The sequence below is a fragment of the Canis lupus genome, chromosome 10, assembly GCF_011100685.1.
Source record: "Canis lupus familiaris isolate Mischka breed German Shepherd chromosome 10, alternate assembly UU_Cfam_GSD_1.0, whole genome shotgun sequence".
Classification (NCBI taxonomy): domain Eukaryota; kingdom Metazoa; phylum Chordata; class Mammalia; order Carnivora; family Canidae; genus Canis; species Canis lupus.
The window spans coordinates 49,796,001-49,817,659 of record NC_049231.1 but is presented as its reverse complement, the minus strand read 5'-3'; the positions used below and the strand labels follow the sequence as shown (position 1 = coordinate 49,817,659).

At 43.5% G+C, this 21,659-nt stretch overlaps 1 protein-coding gene across 1 annotated transcript; it reads left to right on the top strand.

Annotated features, from left to right (window-relative positions):
• Positions 1 to 10,280: 10,280 nt before the first annotated feature.
• Positions 10,281 to 18,879, top strand: ATP6V1E2 (ATPase H+ transporting V1 subunit E2). Its single transcript, XM_038551206.1, has 2 exons — positions 10,281 to 11,312; positions 17,913 to 18,879. Exon 2 carries the CDS (start codon positions 18,016 to 18,018, stop codon positions 18,694 to 18,696), a length of 681 nt encoding a protein of 226 aa, XP_038407134.1. The 5' UTR covers positions 10,281 to 11,312; positions 17,913 to 18,015; the 3' UTR covers positions 18,697 to 18,879.
• The last annotated feature ends 2,780 nt before the right edge of the window (positions 18,880 to 21,659 follow it).

Here is a 21,659-nt window from a genome sequence, read left to right as displayed (position 1 = left end):
GACATGAGGAAGGCCTTTATGAGGTCGGTCCTGGCACTGGAGGAGAGAAGCTTCTGAGAAGCTTACCCTGTCCAGGAGTCCCTCCTCTCAGTTCTTAAAATACTTCTCAGAGGGGCAGATACTTACTAGGGACCCAAGGAACTGGAGCATCAGCTCCAGAACCTTGGAAAATGGCATCCCACGTTCTGGATGCTCTGGCACAAGCTCTGGGAAAGTCAGAGGACCTCAAAGTGGGGAACCGATGTCAGATGAATCATGCACTGATGACTTCACTGGCAATGGTGACCTCATCCCTTTGGCCCATAGAAAAACCAAAACTGACTGCCAGGAATACTTAGAGCTCTGGGCTGATTCCACCAGTGTGTATGTGGAAGGGGGGTGGGTGGGACTTATCCTGGATGCCCAGGTCAGCGCAGGGATGGGTGAGCTGGAAGGACCAAACAGATCTCAACAGAAAGCTTACTTTCCTATGAGCAAAGAAGATAATGCCTTAAGTGGTTAAAACAAAAAAAAAACTACAAAAAACAAAAACGAAACAACAACAACAACAAAAAACCCCTAAAAACAGTTTTTGATTTCCAGGATTGGAAGGACAAGAAGAACTTTGTTTCTAAGCATCCCATAGACTCTGGGCTTGCTTTTCTCCCTTTGTGACTGCAAATGTCAGAACACAACAGGTCTGTGTGAGAACAGTGAAATCTATACTTAGCCTTCTCCTCTTTTCCCTCTACTTCCTCTTCATTGATTCATCCAGTGTTTCATTTAACAAGTAGTTACCGAGGTCCACTGGATGCCAGGCTTTGTTCCTGGATGCGGGACGAAGAGCTGGAAAGCCAGGATCACTGGAGAGGGAGCCGGAAACAAGCCGATGAGCAAACAGGTAATCACTATATAATGCGGTCAGTGCTGTACTGGAGGCTAAAGAACAGCCTTCTGGAAGCGCAGAGAAGGCTGTTGGTACCTAGCCCTAGGTGCGCTGAGGAGGGATTTGCAGAAGGGGATCACTGGCCTGGGGTTTAAGAGGCTAATAGGAGCAAGATAAAAATGGCTGGGAAAGACAGCCCTGCACAGGGTAGAAAGAAACAGTACACAACTTTTTGGGGTTGGGGAGCCATCTAGGGTGGACAGAGTACAGGAGTAGTGGTGCAGGGGAACTGGTTTGTATTGAATTGGGAATTTATTTTTTAATTAATTAATTAATTTTTGAATTGGGAATTTAATTGAGAATTTGCAGAGCTGTGCACTGTGCCCAGGTATTGTGTGAGTACTTGGTGCTCCTTTATGTGGGCTGTCTTATTTGGCCCCCAAAACAACCACACAAGATAAAATTTGTGGAGAACATCTATTAGGTTGTCTCTCCAGAACAGTACCATTTGCGTCTGCTAAATGTTCTCTCAAATTTATGCTCTGTGATCATGTTATTTAAATAGCAGCTGCCATCTTCTTACACATCCTGCCCTTGACCCCTGTTGATTAGCCTTGATTGGGTGCCTGATCCAGGATGGGACAGTCAGAGCCCTTCCTGAGAGGTTTGAATTTGGGGTTTAAAACAGGAGTCTCTGGGATCCCTGGGTGGCTCAGCAGTTTAGCACCTGCCTTCGGCCCAGGGTGCGATCCTGGAGTCCTGGGATCAAGTCCCACATTGGGCTCCCTGCATGGAGCCTGCTTCTCCCTCTGCCTGTGTCTCTGCCTCTTTCTCTCTCTGTGTCTCTCATGAATAAATAAATAAAATCTGTTTTAAAAATAAAAAAAAATACAATAAAACAGGAGTCTCCCCTGCTTTGCTAACTCAACTAGAAGATGTGAGCCTGGAAGCGCTTTGTCATTCATGTTTCATGTTTCAATCGTTCACAAAATCACCAATCCAAGAAAATAAAGCTAAAATGCAGAGAGAAGGACTCCTGTGTGACTCAGTGGTTAGGCATCTGCCTTCAGCTCAGTGTGATCCCGGGGTCTTGGGATCGAGTCCCCCATCAGGGTCCCCGCAGGGAACGTGCTTCTCCCTCTGCCTGTGTCTCTGCCTCTCTGTGTGTGTCTCTCATGAATAAATAAAATCTTTTAAAAAATGCAGAGAGAAGCAAAAATGGAAGTACAAATCTTTCTTTACCACCACCCGCCAAAAAGGGCAGAGACAATACTGGCTATTTGGGAGTTCTTCTTTCTAGTCATCCCTGGGACTCTGCTGTACTATTCTTCAGTTGGTCACTTGACTTAATGAGCTCCTCTTCCTCTTTTGCCTAATGAGTATGGAGTCATTTTCTGTCACTAGTAACCAAAGGACTCTTACTATAGTTGAGATGGGTGATGTGCAGAGAAATGAAGAAATTTGCCCAAAGTCACACAGCTGGTAAGTGGCAAGGATAGATTTCAAAATGATCTGTCTTCAAAGCTCAGCTATTTCCCACGTTCCACATAAGGGAAGCATCAAAAGTTTTTCAGTGGGAAAATGACAAGTTTAGAGCTCCCTTTTGAGAAGATCACTCTGGCGGTGGTATAGAAAATGAATTTGGAGGGCATGAGAGCAAAGACAGAGAGCATGAGGAGAGAGGTCATGAAGGTCTGAACCAAGCATTGCTATGATAATAAAGAGGAGGCCGTGGGGATCGGGGATATGTAGACCACAATCCGCTGGGCTTGGTGACCCAGCATGCAGAAGAGGAAGGTAACTCTGAGGCTTCTATGTTATGTTTACATTCACCTTCTCCCTCTCTTTTGCTTTTTAATTTCCTGTTCTTATTTTCTCTACTGCTTCTTTGGACTTCTTGCTCACTTTTAACAACTTTCCCATCTCCTACTCCTAACCATGCAACCAGCTGCCTAAGCCAAGTTGAGTGTAGAATTCCAAAAGACAGTAAAGCTCTAAAATATATTCATTTTGTAGTCATTTTGTTTGTAGCCCCTCACATCTACCCCAGAAATGAAAAAATGGATTCCAAGAGATCATTTGGTACAGTGGCTAGGATTCTGTGGGTTGTAAGAAACAGGAAAGTCAACCCATTTGGCCTCACCAGCAGAGGAAGTATATGGACTTCTAGAGAAGTCAAAACATCCAGAAGTCGCTCGAGCTTCAGGCATGGCCTGATCAAAACTCTTGGTTCCATTTTTTCTACACTTCTCTCAGTTTTTCTTTTCTCTTTGGGTCAACTTCCTACTTAAGTTGCCTTCTTTCCCAAAAGGCAAATTGTTGTGTCATCCAGGCATTACACCATACTGCCTAGGAAGAGAGAGAGTTTCTCTTGACTCACTCATTGCACAAATGTCTTGGATTTCCTCTGATCAGATCAGCTTAGTTCATCCCTGAACCAGTCATGGTGGCCAGCATGATGTTGATGGCTATTGCCTTATATCTGGGCTACTGCTCATCCCTAAAACCATTGCTGTGACAAGGGGGACTACACTGATCAAGCCCATCAGGGACAACCAAAGGCCAGAGTTTTGCTCCCACTCAGATTCTGTGATTCCCACACAATAAGTGGCAAGTATGGGGGGGGGGGGGATGTGAACTGGAGAGGCAATGGGCAATTCCATTCCATCTGGATTATCATACACCCGAGTACCTAGGCGTCCCCAAGATACACTAGAAATAAAGACCTTTAGGAGAAACAAAATTCAAGGGAAGAGGGAAGTGAGAAGGATCCAAGTCAATTGTTCCAGATTTTGGTGAGTTGGTTTGTCAACATATAAATCTGTGCTCAGTCTGAATCCCTAATTCTTGACCGCTAGTAGTTACTCTTCTACTCTCTGAACCTCTTTCTTAGAATTATTGGTAAGGAGGTAGAATGGTTATCATCCTTTTACCTGGGCCATTCTTGTCTTCTATTCTGCTTCTTTCCTCCACACATGCCCAATATTTTCAGACTGGAGCTTTTTCTCTCCCAAGGGCTCACCTGCTTCCCAGACTCCACCTGGCCCAACTTCACAGCATCATGTCATATGCTCTACCAATTCCTCTTTTCCTTCCTGCCACCAAAGCCTCCTATCAGCATCCTTTTTTCTTAAGACTTAGATATAATGTACCTCACACAGTTATTATTTTCTTTAGCTAAGGTGTTAGTAATGGCTTAGACATTGCAGCATTTGTTAAAGGTCAGTGGTCCTTAATGATCAGAACAATAAATAAATTCAATAAGACTGATTCACTTGGTTTTCATTTCTCGTCAAACTCCTAGAATACATCTAGATTCCTTTTTCCCAGTTCCTTACACACCGAGAACTCAAAAGTATGCCTTAGTCTCTGAGAATTTTGGTTCAAGAACCATTAATAATATTTTGCCATCTGTATTCCTGTCTTCTCCTGCAACCTGAGGTCAGAAAACCAGTCATTATAACTGATGGTGTTGCTACCAATTGCTGAACTATAGAATAGGACACTTCCCTAGAGGCTGTTGGTAAGGAATACTCATATGATCTGGGAGTGACCCTCTATCAGAAGCTCCAAAGGGGACTGGATCATAGATTCCTCTTCCAGAAATGAAACCACTGATTTTATTCCGTGCTTCAGTACTAAGGGTGCCAGAAAGCCATCAAAGACTCACTAATGGTAGTTCCTCCATGGTGGATGTTTGGGCTACTTAGCATCACAACAACATTTTGAATTGGAGGAATCCTCCACTTCATGAGTCTTGGTGGGAAGAAAAGATCATCCCTTATAGAGGCTGAAAATGACAGACTCTTGCTTTCCTTGTCAGACTCCAGAGCTAGTGCAACTAGAGTTAAATACAGGGCACACTGTGCACAGGGGTTATAGCTTAGCAGTGGGTACACAGTTTAGTTCCTGACAGAGGAAGCGGCACCTAAGGGTAGGCAGTAGTGGTGGTGGTTGTGGTATATTTAAGTTCCTGGTACAGAGTGACAGCTGTGCACACTCTTTTATAAAGGCTGTGGCCTCATGACCAGTCACTTCCTAAAGTCCCCACCTATTAGCACCATCACATTAGGCATTAGGGGGGACATCCTCAGCCTCTAAAACCTTCTGAATGTAAGCAAGCCAAAAATTGCACAAAATATATGAAATCACTGTTTTCAGATATTGGACAGCACATAGCATAGGATTGTGGTTCCTGAAAGAAAGAAAGAAATGGGACAAGCTCAGCGGTCACCCTAAATTTCTGGGGGAAGTGCCTTGTGAATTAAAGCACAATGAAGGGGAATCTAAAGGCCATAGTAGTCTTGCTGAATTGAGGAGATGGCCAGAAGATTTTTCAAGGCAGAGTATCAGAAAAGAGGGACTATAACAGCAACAAAATCTCCAGAACTATCTTCTTGGGAGTGTTGCTGATACTACACTGCGCATACGTGCAGTGAAACCCCTCATCGCTAGCTTAGGAACTTCCAGGCAGCATGGGCTAGTTCCCCAAACTCACACAGGGCTGAAACATGTTCGACTTTCAACCAGCCAATGTGGAGAGACCTTGTTGAATGCCCAGAAAATTCAGTAGAAACTCCAGAAAAGTTACACATGAGTAGAAGGGCTAAATTAGCCCTCGAGTTAAAAGGGCTAGAGGTCCCCTCAACAAAGTTTATGAACAAGCCCCATAAAAACTAAGTTCACCCAGTATGACCATGATTGCTAGATGAAACAAATTTCATGATTTTTTTTAAAGGACAACAACAAAATACAGACATTCAGCAACACAGAGTTCAGAATGTCAAGAATAACCAGACGTGCAGAAGAGTAGGGAAATGTAATCAGGAGAAGAATCAGTCAATGGAAACAAACACAGAAATGACAAAGATAATGAAATTAGCAGACGAGGACTTAAAAAGGCATCATAAATATATACAAGGATTTAAAGGAAAATGTGAACATGGGGGGGGGTGTAAGGAAACGGACGAGAGAGACAGAGAAAGAGAGAGACAGAGAGAACCAAACTGAACTTTTAGAGTTGAAGATTACAAAAACTGAAATGAAAATTTCACTGGCTGGGCTTAACAGCAGATGGGACATGGTAGAGGAAAGTACCTGTTGCATTGAAGACATGGCACTAGAACCTCTGCAGACAGAAAACAGAGACCAAAAGACTGGGGAAATAAAACAGAACATGCAACACAGCAGCTGTGTCCTGAACGGTGAGCTCCCAGTGAAGAATGGGAATTTCCAGTAGATCCCAAGGGGCAGGGCCCAACTGGTTGTAAATGTCCTAAAATAATGCATGTTGGTTGGTAAATGCCCCCCAGAGCCCTGAATGCCCCTACCTTGCCCCCATCACTCTAGGCCTTTACCTGGCCGCCTCTGACCTCCTGATTCAACATCTGAAGAGTTCATGTGGGGCAGAGCAGAGGTCTTTCAAGACCCTGTTCCAACTGAGGCAGGATCACTCTGGTTGGTTAGTCTGAGTAGAATAAACTCAAACAGAGGACCCTGGGCACACTTTAAATCACCTTGATTTTAAAATTTCTTATTGAGCTTTGTGTTCCAGAAATGTGGACAGGACACAAGAAGGTGTCCCTCTGGGGTGGGCCCCTGCAGGCCCTCCCCCCTACTTCACATGCCTTTCTCTTTTGTTTGAAAGAGGATTGCAAATCCTGTGCTTGTGACAATCTTTGGGGGAGACAATATCGTATCATCCATCATTCATCTATGGGTCCAACAAATAATTATTGTTAATCTACTGCTGCGTACTGGACTCTGTGGGGAGGGTTAAGATGAGTCCAGTGGGGGGCACTCAGAACTAGTACTTTCTCCAACAGAGTCCAAGTGTCTGTGCCTGGTGAGGGAGGGACAGAGTTGGAAGGATAGTTCCCGTCCTTGCAAATCACACCCCTGGGGCAGGGGTTGAGCTAAGTCTCACAGCAGAGCTGAGGCTGGTCAGGACCTGTAACAGTGAGAGTTAAATCAATATTAAAGCAGCACCTGCCATCTGAATGTGTCCCCTGAGCAGAGGACTGGTAGCAAACGTTGTTCCCATATGTTTCTTGGCAAGCAGAGCACCTGCACTCTCTCGAGACTGTCCCTGACCATGGCTCACAGGCCAGAGGCTTGGCCACCCGGCTTCCTACAAGTGCTTGTGGACCCGGGCTTCTTGCTGACCTCATACTCCCCCTCAGGCCCTGGGGAGGCTTTCTGGGGCTAAGACTACTCTCCTGTGCCTACCTCCCCACAGGCAGCTCAAGGAGTGTGGTTCTAGGAGGGAAGGATGACAGGCACCCTTCAGTCAGGGATGGATTGGAAGGGCTTCTCTTTGGGGGAGAAACTATCACTGAAAACCTTTTAGCTATGCACCTTTGAAGCAGATGGCTCTTGGGGAGAAGCTGACTGCTTTGAAGAAACCTTCCGGCAGGTGCTTAAAAAGGAGAAATTAAGTTGTGAATTCGTAACGTAAATTATTTGGGGTGGAATGCTTCTTATCCTGCCCTGTTCTCTCGTTCATATTACTTGCCTGGCTCCTGTTGGCATTCGCTTTCTCCGGCCCCAACCAGAGCCTGCCTTGCCACTGGGATGGCGTTCCTGGAATAAGACCGTATGTGGCCCATCACTCCTCAGCCACTGAAGCAGAGATAAAGCTTTATGGCCACTTCTGATTTTCTCTCTGGGCGTCTGCTTTTATTTTCTGATGAAATGAACTCTGGCTATTGCTTTCTCCCCCCAACCCCCTGCCCCCAGCTTGCTTCAGAGGGAGCACCATGCATAATGCCCACTTTCCCGCATCTTTACCCTGAGCGGAACAGCTCAGCCCCATGCTTGGAGCTGCAGCAGGTGCCACCAGGGCCAGCCCCCGAGTCGTCAAAGCTGCTGGCTCTTCTTCCTCGGCTCCTTCCATCCCAAACCTCCGCCCCTGTGTTCTTGTCTGAGCGCTCATCCACGTGGTCTCGCCCCGGCGTTTGGCTTCCAGCCAGGCTAGCCTTCCTAAACCCAGGCTGGGCCAAGTTACAGCCCTGCTCAGAAGCCTGTGATGAGTCTCCTTTACCCCATGCTCCAGCGCTCGGCAATGGACATTTCAAACTTCCCCCAGCTGATCTTCCACCTTCTTTCTGGACACTGCTCACTCCCACTGCCACCGTGCACCTGTCTGCTGCTGCCAGAACCACTCCTCCTGCACATCCCCACCATCGTGCCTTCGCGCACAGCCTTCTCCCACTCTGGACTATCTCATTCTTTCTGGTATCGAAATGGTCCACCCTTCGTGCCTGTCTTGTCCCCTCCCTCCTGGATGAGCCCTTGCCTGGTGGACTGCTCCTTCAGCTGAAGCCTGCAGCCCGTGTCCTTTCCTGGCTGCCATCCCAGTCCATTTGGGGGGCCAGGTACCTCTCTACATTTCTGAGCCAAGATCCTCTCTGGAAACTTCAAGGTGTTGCTTTGAATAGGATGTCCATGCAGCCTTGAGCAATTCTTATCTAGTTGGATAAAATCTCCGTAACGAATATTACCAACTCGCTATGCTCTCCAGGGGACCTGCCTCCAAAATGAGGTATCTGTGGTCACTGATGGCATGTCTCAAACCTCCCACTGCCCAGTGTACCTGCCTCAAGAGTGGCATGTTAGAGAAGAGCACACGATGAGCTTGGAAGGGGAGCTTAGGGATCACAGCCCCTCATTCACTTAACTTTCTTGCAACTGCTGATTCCTAACACACCAGACTGTAATGTGGGGACCTGCTTACCTGTTCCTTTTCCCCTTTAGAGCGTGGGCTTGGGAGACAGGGTTGGCACAATATGGCCTCAACATATATTTGTTGAAAGGAAAAAAAGAGAATGCCCCCTTCCCACCTACTTAGTATTTGAAATTTCCCCAAAGCAGTAATTATTCTTCTAAATTTCCTCACCTGCTTCCTGGGCTCTGCAAGTTACCCTGTGCTCCAAGCTCTGGAAAGCTCCTTTCCTCCCTCACTCTGTCATTTCTAAGTGTCTGGAGGCCCAAGTTTTGGCGCTTCCTCTCTTTTGGCTACAGTCGGGAGCCCACACCCAGATACGTCTTCCCTCAGACTTGCTTATAAACTCCAGCTGGAATGAAGAACAGTTGCTCCAGGGTCTGGGCAAGGCTCCAGACTAACAGACGTATTTTGCCCACCAAGCGCTCCTGCCTCCCCCTCCTCTGTGTCACTGTGCTGGGGATGCTGCACTTCTCGGGGTACACACAGGGCACACAGGCGAGGGCTGGAGAAGAGAGATTTCCAAGCGCACACTTCCTCTGAGAACCCCTTCCGTGCCCACGGATGCGAAGTCATCAGTTCTGGAAATGTCTCCTTCCCCAAGGTCACAAGGAGGGCTGTCTGGGGGTGTGAGCAAGGTTCTATTGCTTGACCTGGGTGATGGTTACAGGACATCTGCCACATAACAGTTCATTAAGCCATATATTTACATTTCACAATTTCACATACTTTTTTGAATGTGTGTTATATTTCACAATTTAAAAAAACCAAAGAAGGAAGTCCTCCCCACTCCAGCCTTGTGTTCCACTCCTGAGCCCTCAATCCAATCGATCCCTGTTTAACCAGTTCTTGTCTTCATCTAGCCCCTGCCAGAGAAGGCACTTCTTGTCCTCAAGGAATTTCCTGGAGAAAGAAAATAACTGGAGCAACCAAAGACACTGACTCCAGTCCTGAATTATATCTGGAAAATAGGCCATGCTGTCATTATCTTGAGGAGTCCAGAGGTCCAGGAGGTGGTGGGGCTCAAACTGGGCCTGAAGACACAGGTGGGATTTAGGTTACTCGGAGAAAGGCGGAGGAGGGCTTTTAAGCCAAGAGAAGGGTGCGATCGAAGGCTGTTAGGTGGGACTGAGACCGATGGAGAGACCCTGGTTGGTGCTGACAGGTTCACGAGAACAGGACTGGCTAGGAGAGCCCCGGATGCAGCCCCCAGCCCCAAGCATGGGCCAGGTGGACGCCACTGCAGAGTGAGCCTGCCTTGTTGGAGTGGAGGGCTCTGTGTCCTCAGCAAGAGCAGACATGTGTGGTTCACATTTCTTGGTTTGTTTTGTCCTTTAGCTCCAGCCACAGGCCCATGTGGGCTCATAATCCCCATCCCAGACAGATTGGAAGTTGTATCTGCCAGACACATTACACGGCACGCGCATTCCTGCAGAGACATTTGCTCAATCCCTGACTTTCAGCCCTGCCCTGCCCGGCAGCTGCTGTCAGGCCCAGCAAGGACAAGTTGTTTTGAGGTTGCAGGGCAGGGGGAGGCAGGAACTAGGGACAGCAGGTTCAGGGATGGTCCTGGGTGCCGGCCTGTGTGATGACTTCTATTGCCTCCCCACCCAAAGAGCCCTGGAATTCAGAACTCCACCACCATCACCAAGGTTATGGCTGGTCACCTGAGACCATGGGTAAGGGGGCCACAGAGTGTTGGGAGGTTCCCAAGCTCCAGGCGGGCCTACTAAGTCTAATACCAGGAGGCAAGATGTGCGTGTGCTTGCACTTACTTTGGGAGTGGAAATCAAATCAGTCCTAAGTACTCTATATATACATAGACACAAAGAGTGACCGTGATGAGCGTGAAGCCTAAAGCAGAGAAGAGCTAGTGATAACAGTAGTAGGAATGAGAACGACAACTAGGAGGCATGAAAAAGAGCCCCGCAGCTGGCGTCAGGCTAAACATCCGCTTCTTCCATCTGATGCTCACGATGATCCTACCACATGGATGCTCTTGTCATTTCTATTAGATGAAGAAACAGGAGCTTTGAGGTGTGAGCTGCTTCCCCAAAGTCACGGAAGTAGTAAATGCCAAACTAGGATCTAAATTCCAGGAGTCTGACCCCAGCACCCAAGCCGTGGAAGCCGGCGGTGCCCACGTAGGCCCCATCTAGTCTTGGGAAGGATGTCTCCCTCCCGGACCCGGACCTGACCCCAGCCCAGCGCCCCTGTGGTGGGTGTGGCACTCTTAAAGAGCATCTGGCAAATTTTGCTTCCTCTGATTTCTTATGAAACGACCTTTGGATTTGGCTTCCCGTGCGACCCACATACAGGGAAAGAAGGTCATGATCTGCCAACAGGACAGCTGTAGTTTTCATTAGTCAATTAACAGGCTGGCTGCCTGGGTTCACACACATATCTGTTTCCGGATGAAGCGAGCCCACCCCAGGGCTGGAGCCCGCCGTGTGCCAACTTCATTGAGATTCCGAGGATGCGAGCGTAGCCCCCAGCCTGTCCGTGTGCCAAGGAAATCCCTCTTGGCCTCCTTTTGGCAGGCTTGGCCAGTCTTCCCCAGTGACAGCCTGGCTTTTTGGATTCAAGTCTCAGGGTCTGGCTGTGAGGGTCTTCTGCAGAGAGAAGGAGGCAACAGTGCCAGGTTCCAGCGTGCCTTCCAAGTTCCACATTCCGTGCGCAGACTCCCGGCGCCAGAGCGAAGGCCGGCCCTTGGCAGGACACCGGGTAAGGGTTCTTCTGGTACACTTCTGCCTCTCCAACACAACCTGGGGCTTCCCAGATCTCCCATTCTCTCCCACTCTCTGATGTTGTGGCTCCCAAAGCTGGTAACCAAGCAGGGTTACCTAGGAAGACTTTAAAAAAAAACCACCCATTTAATTGTCTTATTTAGAAGCAGAGAATATTGTGTTCTGTTGACAAAAAGTGCAGTTTTAAAAAAAAAAAATTACATTCTAGAACAAGGGGACAGTTTGCCTAAGACTTCGCACCCAAAATCTTGGTCTTTATCACAAGTGCTGGGTTGTTTTACCTCCGAGCTTGGTGAGAAGTGCATCATTCTGGGACAGCATTGTCTTTTTTCTTTTCTTTTTTTTTCATTGTAGTAAAAAAACACAAAACACAAAATCTACCCTCCTAACAAATTTTTAAGTGTATCATGCGGTATTGTTAACTGTATCTGCGTGGTCACACAGCAAATCTCTAGAACTTTTTCATTTTGCATGACTGAAACTCTATATCCATTAAACAATAATTGCCCATGTTCCCCATCCCCAGTCCCTGACAACCACCATTCTACTTTCTGCTTCCAAGTTTGACTACTTTAGATACCTCACGTAAGCAGAATGATGCAGTATTTGTCCTTCTGTGATTGACTTCTTTCACTTGACATAACATCGTCAAGACTCATCCATGTTGCAATGGATTTTCTTTTTTTTTAAAGGTTGAATAATATTCTGTTCTATGTATATATCACGTTTCTTCATCCATTGATTGGAAGCACATTTAGATTGTTTCCATATCTTGGCTATTGTGAATAGTGAGTGCTGCCGTGCTGATTAGCATGGGAGTGCTAATATCTCCTCAAGATCCTGATTTTAATTCTTCTAGATAAATACCCAGAAGTGAGGTTGCTGGATCATACAGTAGTCCTATTTTTAATTGTTTGAGGAAACTCTGCTATTTTCCATAGCTGCTACTCCGTTTTACATTTCAGCAGTAACACACAAATTCCAATCTCTCTCTATTCTTGGCACACTCGGGCTTTCTGTTTTTTGGTTTTTGTTTTGTTTTGTTTTGTTTTAAAATAGCCATCCTAACAGGTGTAAGGTAATATCTCATTTTGGCTTTTATTTGAAGTTCCCTGATGTTAGGGATGTTGAGCATTTTTTCACATACTTTCTGGATATGTTGTATGTCTTCTTTGGAGAAACATCTAGTCCTTTGCCCATTAAATTTTTTTTCTTTTTTCTTTGTTATTGAGTTGTAGGAGTTTCTTGTATATTTTAGATATTAACCCCTTATCAGATGTATGGTTTGTAAATATTTTCTCCCATTCTATAGGTTGCCTCATCAATGTATTGTTTCCTTTGTTGTGCAAATTTTGAATCTGATGTGGTCCTGTTTGTCTATTTTGCTTTTATTGCCTTTGCTTTGGTGTCATGCCAAGAAATCATTGCCAAGACCAGTATTATGAAGATTTTACCCTGCGTTTTCTTCTGGGAGTTTATGGGCTTGAGGTCTTATGTTTAAGTTTTTTAATCCATTTTGAGTTGATTTTTGTGTATGGTGTAAGATAAAGGTCCAATTTTATTCTTTTGCATTCAGCTATCCAGTTTCTCTAGCACCATTTGTTGAAAAGACTGTCCTTTCCCCATTGTGTAGTCTTGTCTCCTTTGTCAAAGATCATGTTATGATATATGTGTGGGTTTATTTCTACGCTCTCTATTCTGTTCCATTGGTCTATATTTCTGTCTTTATTTTATTTTTTTAAAGATTTTATTTATTTATGAGAGAGAGAGACACAGGCAGAGGGAGAAGCAGGCCCCATGCAGGGATCCTGATGTGGGACTCGATCCCGGGTCCCCAGGATCACGTCCTGGGTCAAAGGCAGGTGCTAAACCGCTGAGCCACCCAGGGATCCCCTATATTTCTGTCTTTATGCCAGTGCTGCACTGTCTTAATTATCATAGGTTTGTAATATGTTTTGAAGTCAGGAGTGGGAGGCCTTTGGCTTTGTCCTTTTTCAAGAGTATTTTGGCTATTCAGGGCCCTTTGTGGTTCCGTATGAATTTTAGAATTGTTTTTTCTATTTCTTCAAAAAATTCCATTGGACGTTGATAGAGAATTTGTAGATCGCTTTGGTTAGTATAGACATCTTGATATTAAGTCTTCTATTCTATGAACATAGTATGTCTTTCCATTTACTTGTATTTTATTTAGTTACTCTTGCAAGAATGTTTTGTAGTTTTTATTGTATAAGCATTTAGCATCCTTAAGTTTATTCCTAGTATTTTGTTCTTTTTGATGATATTATAAAATGGGATTCTTTTCTTTTCTTTTTTTAGTAGTACAAATAATAACAGCACTTATTATGTGCTTTGCATACATTATTTACTCAGTTTTCATTCTTCAAGTATAATTAACAGTGTTATATTAATTTCAGGTGTACAATATAGAATTCAACAATTCTATACATTTCTCAGTGCTCATTACTCTTAGTTCCTTTTATCAGTTTCACTCATCTTGGCACCAACCGCTCCTCTTGCAACAACCAATTTGTTCTCTGTATTTAAGAGTCTGGTTTTTTGACTCTTTTTTCTTTTTAAATTCACCTGTTTTGTTTCTTAAATTCTACAAATGAGTGAAATCGCATGGTATTTGTCTTTCTCCAACTGACTTATTTCACTTAGCATTTTACCAAATAGGATTTTTTTCTTAATTTCCTTTTTGCATTACTCATTGTTAGTGTACAGAAACACAAGTGATTTTTGTATGTTGATTTTATATCCTGCAAACTTGCTGAATTTTCTAATTAGTTCCAACAGTTGCTTTTTTTTTTTTTTTGTAGAAACATTAGGATTTTCTAGATATAAGATATGTGATCATTTTACCTCTTTTTTCCCCCTAATTTAGAAATCTTTTATTTCTTTCTCTTATCTAATTGCTATTGCTAAGACTTCCAATAATATGTTGGATAAAAGTGGCAAAAGTGCACATCCTTGTTTTGTTCCCTATTCTTAAAGGAAAGACTTAAATCTTTATTAAAGGAAAGACTTGTACCTTTCAGTTTTTCACTGTTGAGTATGATGTTAGCTGTGGGCTTTTCATATATGGCCTGTATTATATTGTGGTCATTTCCTTCTATTCCTAGTTTTTTAAACGTTTTTCTCATGAAAGGATGTTGAGTTTTGTTAAACGCTTTTCTGCAACTATTGAAATGATCATGTGATTTTTATCCTTCATTGCAGGGATAAATACTACTTGGTTATGGTGTATGATTCTATGTGCTGTTGAATTGGGTCTGCTAGTATTTGTTGAGGATTTTGTACCTATGTTCATTAGGAATATTAGCGTATGGTCATCTTTTCTTACAGTGTCTGACTTTGGTATCAGGATAATGCCTGCCTCATAAAATGACCTTGGAAATATTTCCCATTCCTTAATTTTTTAGAAGCATTTGAGAAGGATTAGCATTAAACTTTATATTTTTGGTATAATTCTCCAGTGAAACCATCTGGTCTTGGATTTTTGTTTGGGGGGGGTTGATTACTGATTTAATCTCCTCACTAGTTATAGATATGTTCAGATTTTCAGTTTCTTCATAACACAGTCTTGGTGGGTTGTATAATTCTAGGAATTTATTTCTTCTGGGTTTTTTAATTTGTCAGTATATAACTGTTGATAGTATAGTCTTTTATAATCTTTTTTTATTTTTGTGGCTGCAGTAGTACTCATTTGTCATTTCTGATTTTGAGTCTTCTCTCTCTCTCTCTCTCTCTTTTGTCTGCTAAAGGTTTGTCAATTTTATCTTTTCAAAAATCAATTTTTAGTTTTGTTGCCTTTTCCCCATTGTTTCATTTATTTCTGCTCTAATCTTTATATTTTTTATTTTTATTTTTTATTTCATTATTTCTTTCATAGCGAACGGGGAGGGGTAGAGAGAGAATCCCACAGACTCCATGCCCACTGTGGAGTCTGGCTCAGGGTTCATTCCCACAACCCTGAGATCACAAACCTAGGTGAAATCAAGCGTCAGACACTCAACCAACTGAGCCAACAATGCACCCCTCTAATCTTTACTATTTCCTTTATTTTGCTAATTCTGGGCTTAGTTTGTTCTTTTTTCCCCCCTTGATCCTTGAAGTGTAGAGTTAGATTGTTTGGGATCTTTAATCTTTTATTAACGTAGGCATTGGCTGCTATAAATTTCCTTCTTAGTACTGCTTCTGCTACATACCATAAGTTTCAATACGTTGTGTTTTAATTTTTCTTTGTCTCAAGATATTTTCTAATTTCTCTTTTGATATCTTCTTTGGCCCATTGGTTATTCGAGTGTGTTGTTTAATTTCCACATATTTGTGAATTTTCCAGTTTTCCTTCTGCTCTTGATTTCTAGTTTCATTCCATTGTGGTCAGAAAAGATACTTGGTATGATTTCAATCTTCTTAAATTTGTTAAGACTTGTATTATGACTTCATGTGACCTATGCTGGAAAATGTTCCATGTGTACTTGAGAAGAATGTGTGATCTACTGCTGTTGGTGGACTGTTTTGGATATGTCTATATGTCTGTTATGTCCATTTGGTCTATATTTTTGTTCAAACACCTCTGTTTCCTTGATCTCTGTCTGGATATTCTATCCATTACTGAAATGGGATATTAAAGTCTCCTAATATTATTGCATTGCTGTCTATTACTTCTTCAGTTCCTTTTTTAAAGTATTTTATGTATTTTTAAAGATTTTTATTTATTTGAGAGAGAGAGAGAATGCAGTCAGAGTGGCAGGCAGAGGAGAGGGAGCTGGATCCCAGGTTAGCAGATGCTTAACCGACTGAGCCACCCAGATGCCCTTACTCTCTTCAGTTCCCTTTGCTTCATATATTTGGGTGTTCTGATATTGGGTGCATATATATATTTATGATTGTTATATCTTCCTGGTGAATTGACCTTTTATTATTATATATCTTTTTTCCTTGTGACAGTTTTTGACTTAAAATCTATTTTGTATGACATAAGTATAGCCACTCCTACTCTCTTTTGGTTACCATTTGCACAGAATATCTTTTTCCATTTTTTCACTTTCAGCCTATGTGTGTGCTTAAATCTACAGTTAATATCTAAGCATATATTTGATTTTTTAAAATTATTCAGCCACTCCAGGGAGTTTAATCATTTACATTTAAAATGATTACTGATAAGGAAAACCATGCTATTGCCATTTTGTTAATTGTTTTCTGTATGTCTTATAGATTTTTTTGTCGCTCTTCCTCTCTTTCTGCTTTCCTTTTTTTTTTTTTTTTGACTGGTTTTAGTGACACAGCCTGATTCCTTTCTCATTTTCATTTGTGAACCTGGACGTCCATCTCCTTCCTCAGACTTGGGGAGTGTTTGGCCATTATTTCTTCCACTAAGCTTTCTGTCCCTGGAACTCCCATATTAATATATATTGATTCATTTAATGATATCCCAGATGTCTCTTAGGCTTTCTTACCTTTTTTTTTTTTTTTTATGTGTATCTCTGGCTGGATAATTTCAAATGACTTGTCTCTGAATTTGCTGGTTCATTCTTCTCCAAACCGTTTGTTGTTGAAAACTCCTGTAGTGAATTTTTCAATTCAGTTATATTCTTTAGCTCCAAAATTTGTTTGGTTCTTTTAAAATATTTTCTTTCCCTGTTGCTAGTCTTATTTTATTCATGTTTTATTATAATTATTCATAATTTTTCTGAGCTCATTAAGCATCTCAAGAAGGCTTTTTAAGACATGGATTTTCAGACCCTAATGGCAGAGATTCTAAATCAGTAGTCTATAGTGGGGTCTGGAAATCTGTATTTCTGAAAGTTTCCCTAGGTGACTCAGATGTATGCCTAGTTTTGGAAAACACTTCCAATGAACCCTCCTACTTCTCTCCGAGATGCCACCATACCAGGATTCTACCTCTGTATTATTATTTTTTTTAAAGATTTTATTTATTTATTCATGAGAGACACAGAAAGAGAGAGAGAGAGAGAGGCAAGGACACAGGCAGAGGGAGAAGCAGGCTCCATGCAGGGGGCCCGATGCAGGACTCGATCCTGGGTCTCCAGGATAACGCCTCGGGCCAAAGGCAGGCGCTAAACCAGCCAGCCACCCAGGGACCCCCTACCTTTGTATTATTTGAATGATCTTGAAACACTTCTGCCTTCAGACAGCCTTCCTGGATTTAATCCTGTCTGACCACGAGTGTCTTAGGGTTCTCCCCAGCTCTCTCCAACCCAAAATGGGCTTATGCTTCCCATTTCTGTATTAATTTGGCATTTCAGCCCTTCAATTTGCTATATGAGTCTTAGGCCATCACTGTAAAAAACTTTTGGACTAAGTCTACCCTATTTTTTTTTTTTATTTAATGATGAAAAAAAAAAGTGATGAGTGTAATAGAGGTAAAATTCAGGGAATCCGGGTTCACATCTGTTCTTTGTCTGTTCTTATAGGGTATAACCTCAGATAGGTAGCTTTTCCTTTCTGGGCTTCAGTTTCCTCATCTGTGAAATGAGCAGTGAACAGATGGTCTCCATGATCTTCCTTTCAGACTCTCACTCTCTCCTTTCCTCTCTTCTGCACTCCATAGCTGAGGAAGTGGCATTCTGAAGTCATTCCTGAAATTCTGCCCTAAATCAAAGGAGCCAGAGGGCCCGCGAATTCTCCCTCTACCTCCCTTTCCAGGAGCAACCATGGCCCTAAGTGATGGCGATGTACAGAAGCAGATTAAGCACATGATGGCTTTCATTGAACAGGAAGCCAATGAAAAGGCAGAAGAAATAGATGCCAAGTCTGAGGAAGAGTTCAATATTGAGAAAGGACGCCTTGTGCAAACCCAACGACTAAAGATTATGGAGTATTATGAGAAGAAGGAGAAGCAAATAGAGCAGCACAAGAAAATCCAGATGTCCACCATGAGGAATCAGGCAAGGCTGAAAGTCCTAAGAGCCCGAGATGACCTCATCTCAGAGTTGCTGAATGATGCAAAGCTGAGACTCAGCAGGATTGTGGCCGACCCAGAAGTCTACCAGGGGCTCCTGGATAAACTAGTGCTCCAGGGTCTGCTCCGGCTGCTGGAGCCCGTGGTAATTATACGCTGCAGGCCACAGGACCTCCTCCTGGTGGAGGCTGCAGTGCTAAAAGCCATCCCTGAGTACATGGCAGTCTCCCATAAATGTGTGGAAGTCCAAGTTGATCAAGAGGTGCACCTGTCTATGAATGCAGCTGGAGGTGTGGAGGTCTACAGTGGCAATCAGAGAATAAAGGTTTCCAATACCCTAGAAAGTCGACTGGATCTCTTAGCCCAACAAAAGATGCCTGAAATACGAAAGGCCTTGTTTGGAGCCAATGCCAACAGAAAGTTCTTTATATAAGCCTCTGTGAAGTGAAGCTCATGTTGAATTGCTAAGCCATTAAAAGCCTAAGTTATTAGGGCAAAGGAAACTAGTAATGTTTCCTCCTCTTTGTTGTTTTCACAGGAGTCTATTATCTTTCATGAAGTGCCCTCTGAATAGCTAAAAGCGTATTTTGGAATAAAACCTGAAAATGCTTATAAATCTAATTCTGGTTTATCCATACATACCACATCTTCTGGTCAATTCAATAGTATAGGTTGAAGGGAATAAAGACATCTGCTCTTTAGCTTATCCTTTGGTTGAGATGTGAATGATATTAAAGTTTTGTGGGTCTTCTGACTGCTCTAAAATTCTTTAATATTATCTGAAATATGTTTTCCTTCTTTTGCTTCAGCTTTCTGTACTTACACTATTTAATGAAGTTTAGAGATCTTTTTCATGTGACAGGGCCAACTTCATGGGCATATGACCAGCATAGTCCCACAGGGTTCCATGTGCAAAAGAGCTCAGCATTTGGGGTTTAATGCTCTGTAGCCAATAATTTGAAATTCTTAGTTTTATCTTTGAAAATGTGTTTTATAAGTGAAGACTGATGGGACTTTGGAGCATGTGCTAAGAGCATGGAGCCTTGGCTCATGCATGGTACCAACTACCATGGCCTACCCTCCTTCATGGGATGGGTTCTTGGCCACTCACTTTCCAGCTTGCTGCTGCCCTGAGACCCAGACTTTCCCTCCCTCACCCAGTCAGCATTGCTGCCTTCTGCCTTTGGTGAGGGCTGGATGTGCATGCAGAGAGGGTCAGGGATTTGTGCATGCTCAGCAGAGTCTTAGAGTTGGGCATAATGGCAGCCATCTAGGCCCCAGAATGGCAGTTTCATGGTACATTCAGCAAGTGACTTGCTGAGGGCGAGTCTCTTGCCCACCACGTACTGAGTGTGGAAGTTTAAAGACCATAGGATTCACCTGTCTGCTATGGATGGGGTCAGCCATGCTACTGGAATGAGAGCCATTTGGCTTGACTTCCCTGACCCCAGCCAAGGCATAGCACATAGATTTGGAGGCTGGTGGGAAGGAAAGACCCAGAAGTTGTCAAGCTTGCAGGGCCTGAGTCTCAGATTGGGAACTTCGGGATTTTATGAGGGTCTATACTTGTCCTAGAAAGTATCCCAGTCCATCAGACAGCTCAGTGCCTAGGGGGACTTAGATTTATCTCTCTGGTCAATTTGAGACATCTTCCAGGAGAAGCCAAGAAATGCAGAGTGTATAATTTTGGTGATTCTCCATACACTTATTGCACAATGTAAAGATAAATGATAAAATTCATGTTAATGATTTAAAGTTTTAGGCTTTATTTACTTAGGCATTAAATAGCCAATAAGTGCCATTACGAATCAAAAGAGAGACTGCAGAAGAAATGAAAAAGCTTTATATTTTAGGGCCTTTTATTGTACTTTCTGAACAAAGGATTCCCACGTTTTCTTTTTGCACTGAGCCTTGTAAATTATGTTGCTATTTCTGCATATGTATGTTAATTTACAGATTAATCTATGCCCAAGCGTGGTTTATGTATTAAAATAAAGGATTTTGAAGAAAAGAAACCCCAAGCCACTCTGCCAGGACAAAGTTTGGCTTACGTGGTCAGGAACAGAAATGTTGTAAAGCTAAAACACAAAGTGGAAGACCGATTATTAGAAATCAGGGTGTCTCACAAAGCCTGGGGATAGGAATCTCTTACAGTCTCAGGAGAGGGCTGGACCACCTGGGAATCAGAAAGCTATCTGAAATCCTCTACCTGGTGCTTCATTTTCTTTCTTTTAGGGGTGACTTTCTTTATTGCACAGCTCAAATGGTGGAGTATACATGCCTCAGAAAGCTTATAATTCTAAAGTTTACGTGTTGTAGTTCCAGAAACAAACTTCTACAATTCCACTTTCCTGAGGAGGAATACACTGGGCCCAGCTCAGGTCAGATGTCCACCTTCGCTCCAGCTGACATCTGGGGGCTGTTCTCAGAGAAAAGGGGGTCTTTGTCAGCTAGACGGTCTCTGCAAAGGGTGCTTCTGTGTGGTCTTTTTAAGTTAAGAGTTTAGTCATTTGCTGAACATTTTCTGAATGCCAGCAATGAGCTAGGCCCTTTGCTGGCTGCTAGGCTGCAAAGAGTGTGTACGGTCTGGTCCTGTCCTTTAGTTATTGACACATAAATGGATGAAGATCATGGTAATGATACAACGTGGCAGTGCCAACCCAGAGCCCTCTAAGCAGGACTGTGAATATAAGGTATGGGAAGAGAAGGTCCCAGAAGGCTTCTGGGGTGCTGGCAGTTGAGCCAAAGAAGGTACTTTGGGCAAAGAGGGGGGCGATATGCGAAGGCACTGAGGTATGAAAAAGCAAGTTGTGTTAGAGGAACTGCACATAGTTGAGTGTAGTTGAGTGTGATGGAGCGTGAGGGATGTGGGGGACGTGACCACAGATGAGGCTGGGAAGATTCTGAGGTGCAGTGGGCCTTGCTCAGGAGTTAGGCTAATTCTGCTGGGTGGGTGATGAGGGTTCATTGAAGGACTTTAAACAGGAGTGCAGCCATGAGAGCTGGACTTTTAAAAGATGATGCTGGTGTCACTGTGTGTGGAAAACATGTTGGCGGGACCAAGAGGCTGGAGGCAGGAGCCCAGTTGAAGGTTATTTACCAGCCCAGGTGAGAGATGATAAATACTCTATGTTCTTTTGTGAGATAGGTCAAATTCATTGATATACAGGCTGGAAGAGACTAGAATTAGTGACTTACGTCTTACCCTCCCCCCGCCCCTGCCCCAGCCCTGTCCCCCAGAAAATCCTTTCCCTCGTCCAGGCTTGAGGCTCTCTGTCAGTTTTGCATCATCTTACAGTTTTTTCTTATAAGAGTGTTCTTCCCCTCAGAGCCTTCTCCCGCTTCTCTCATTCAAGGCCAAGAAAGCATTCCCTTCCCAGCTGCCTGGGCCCTCAG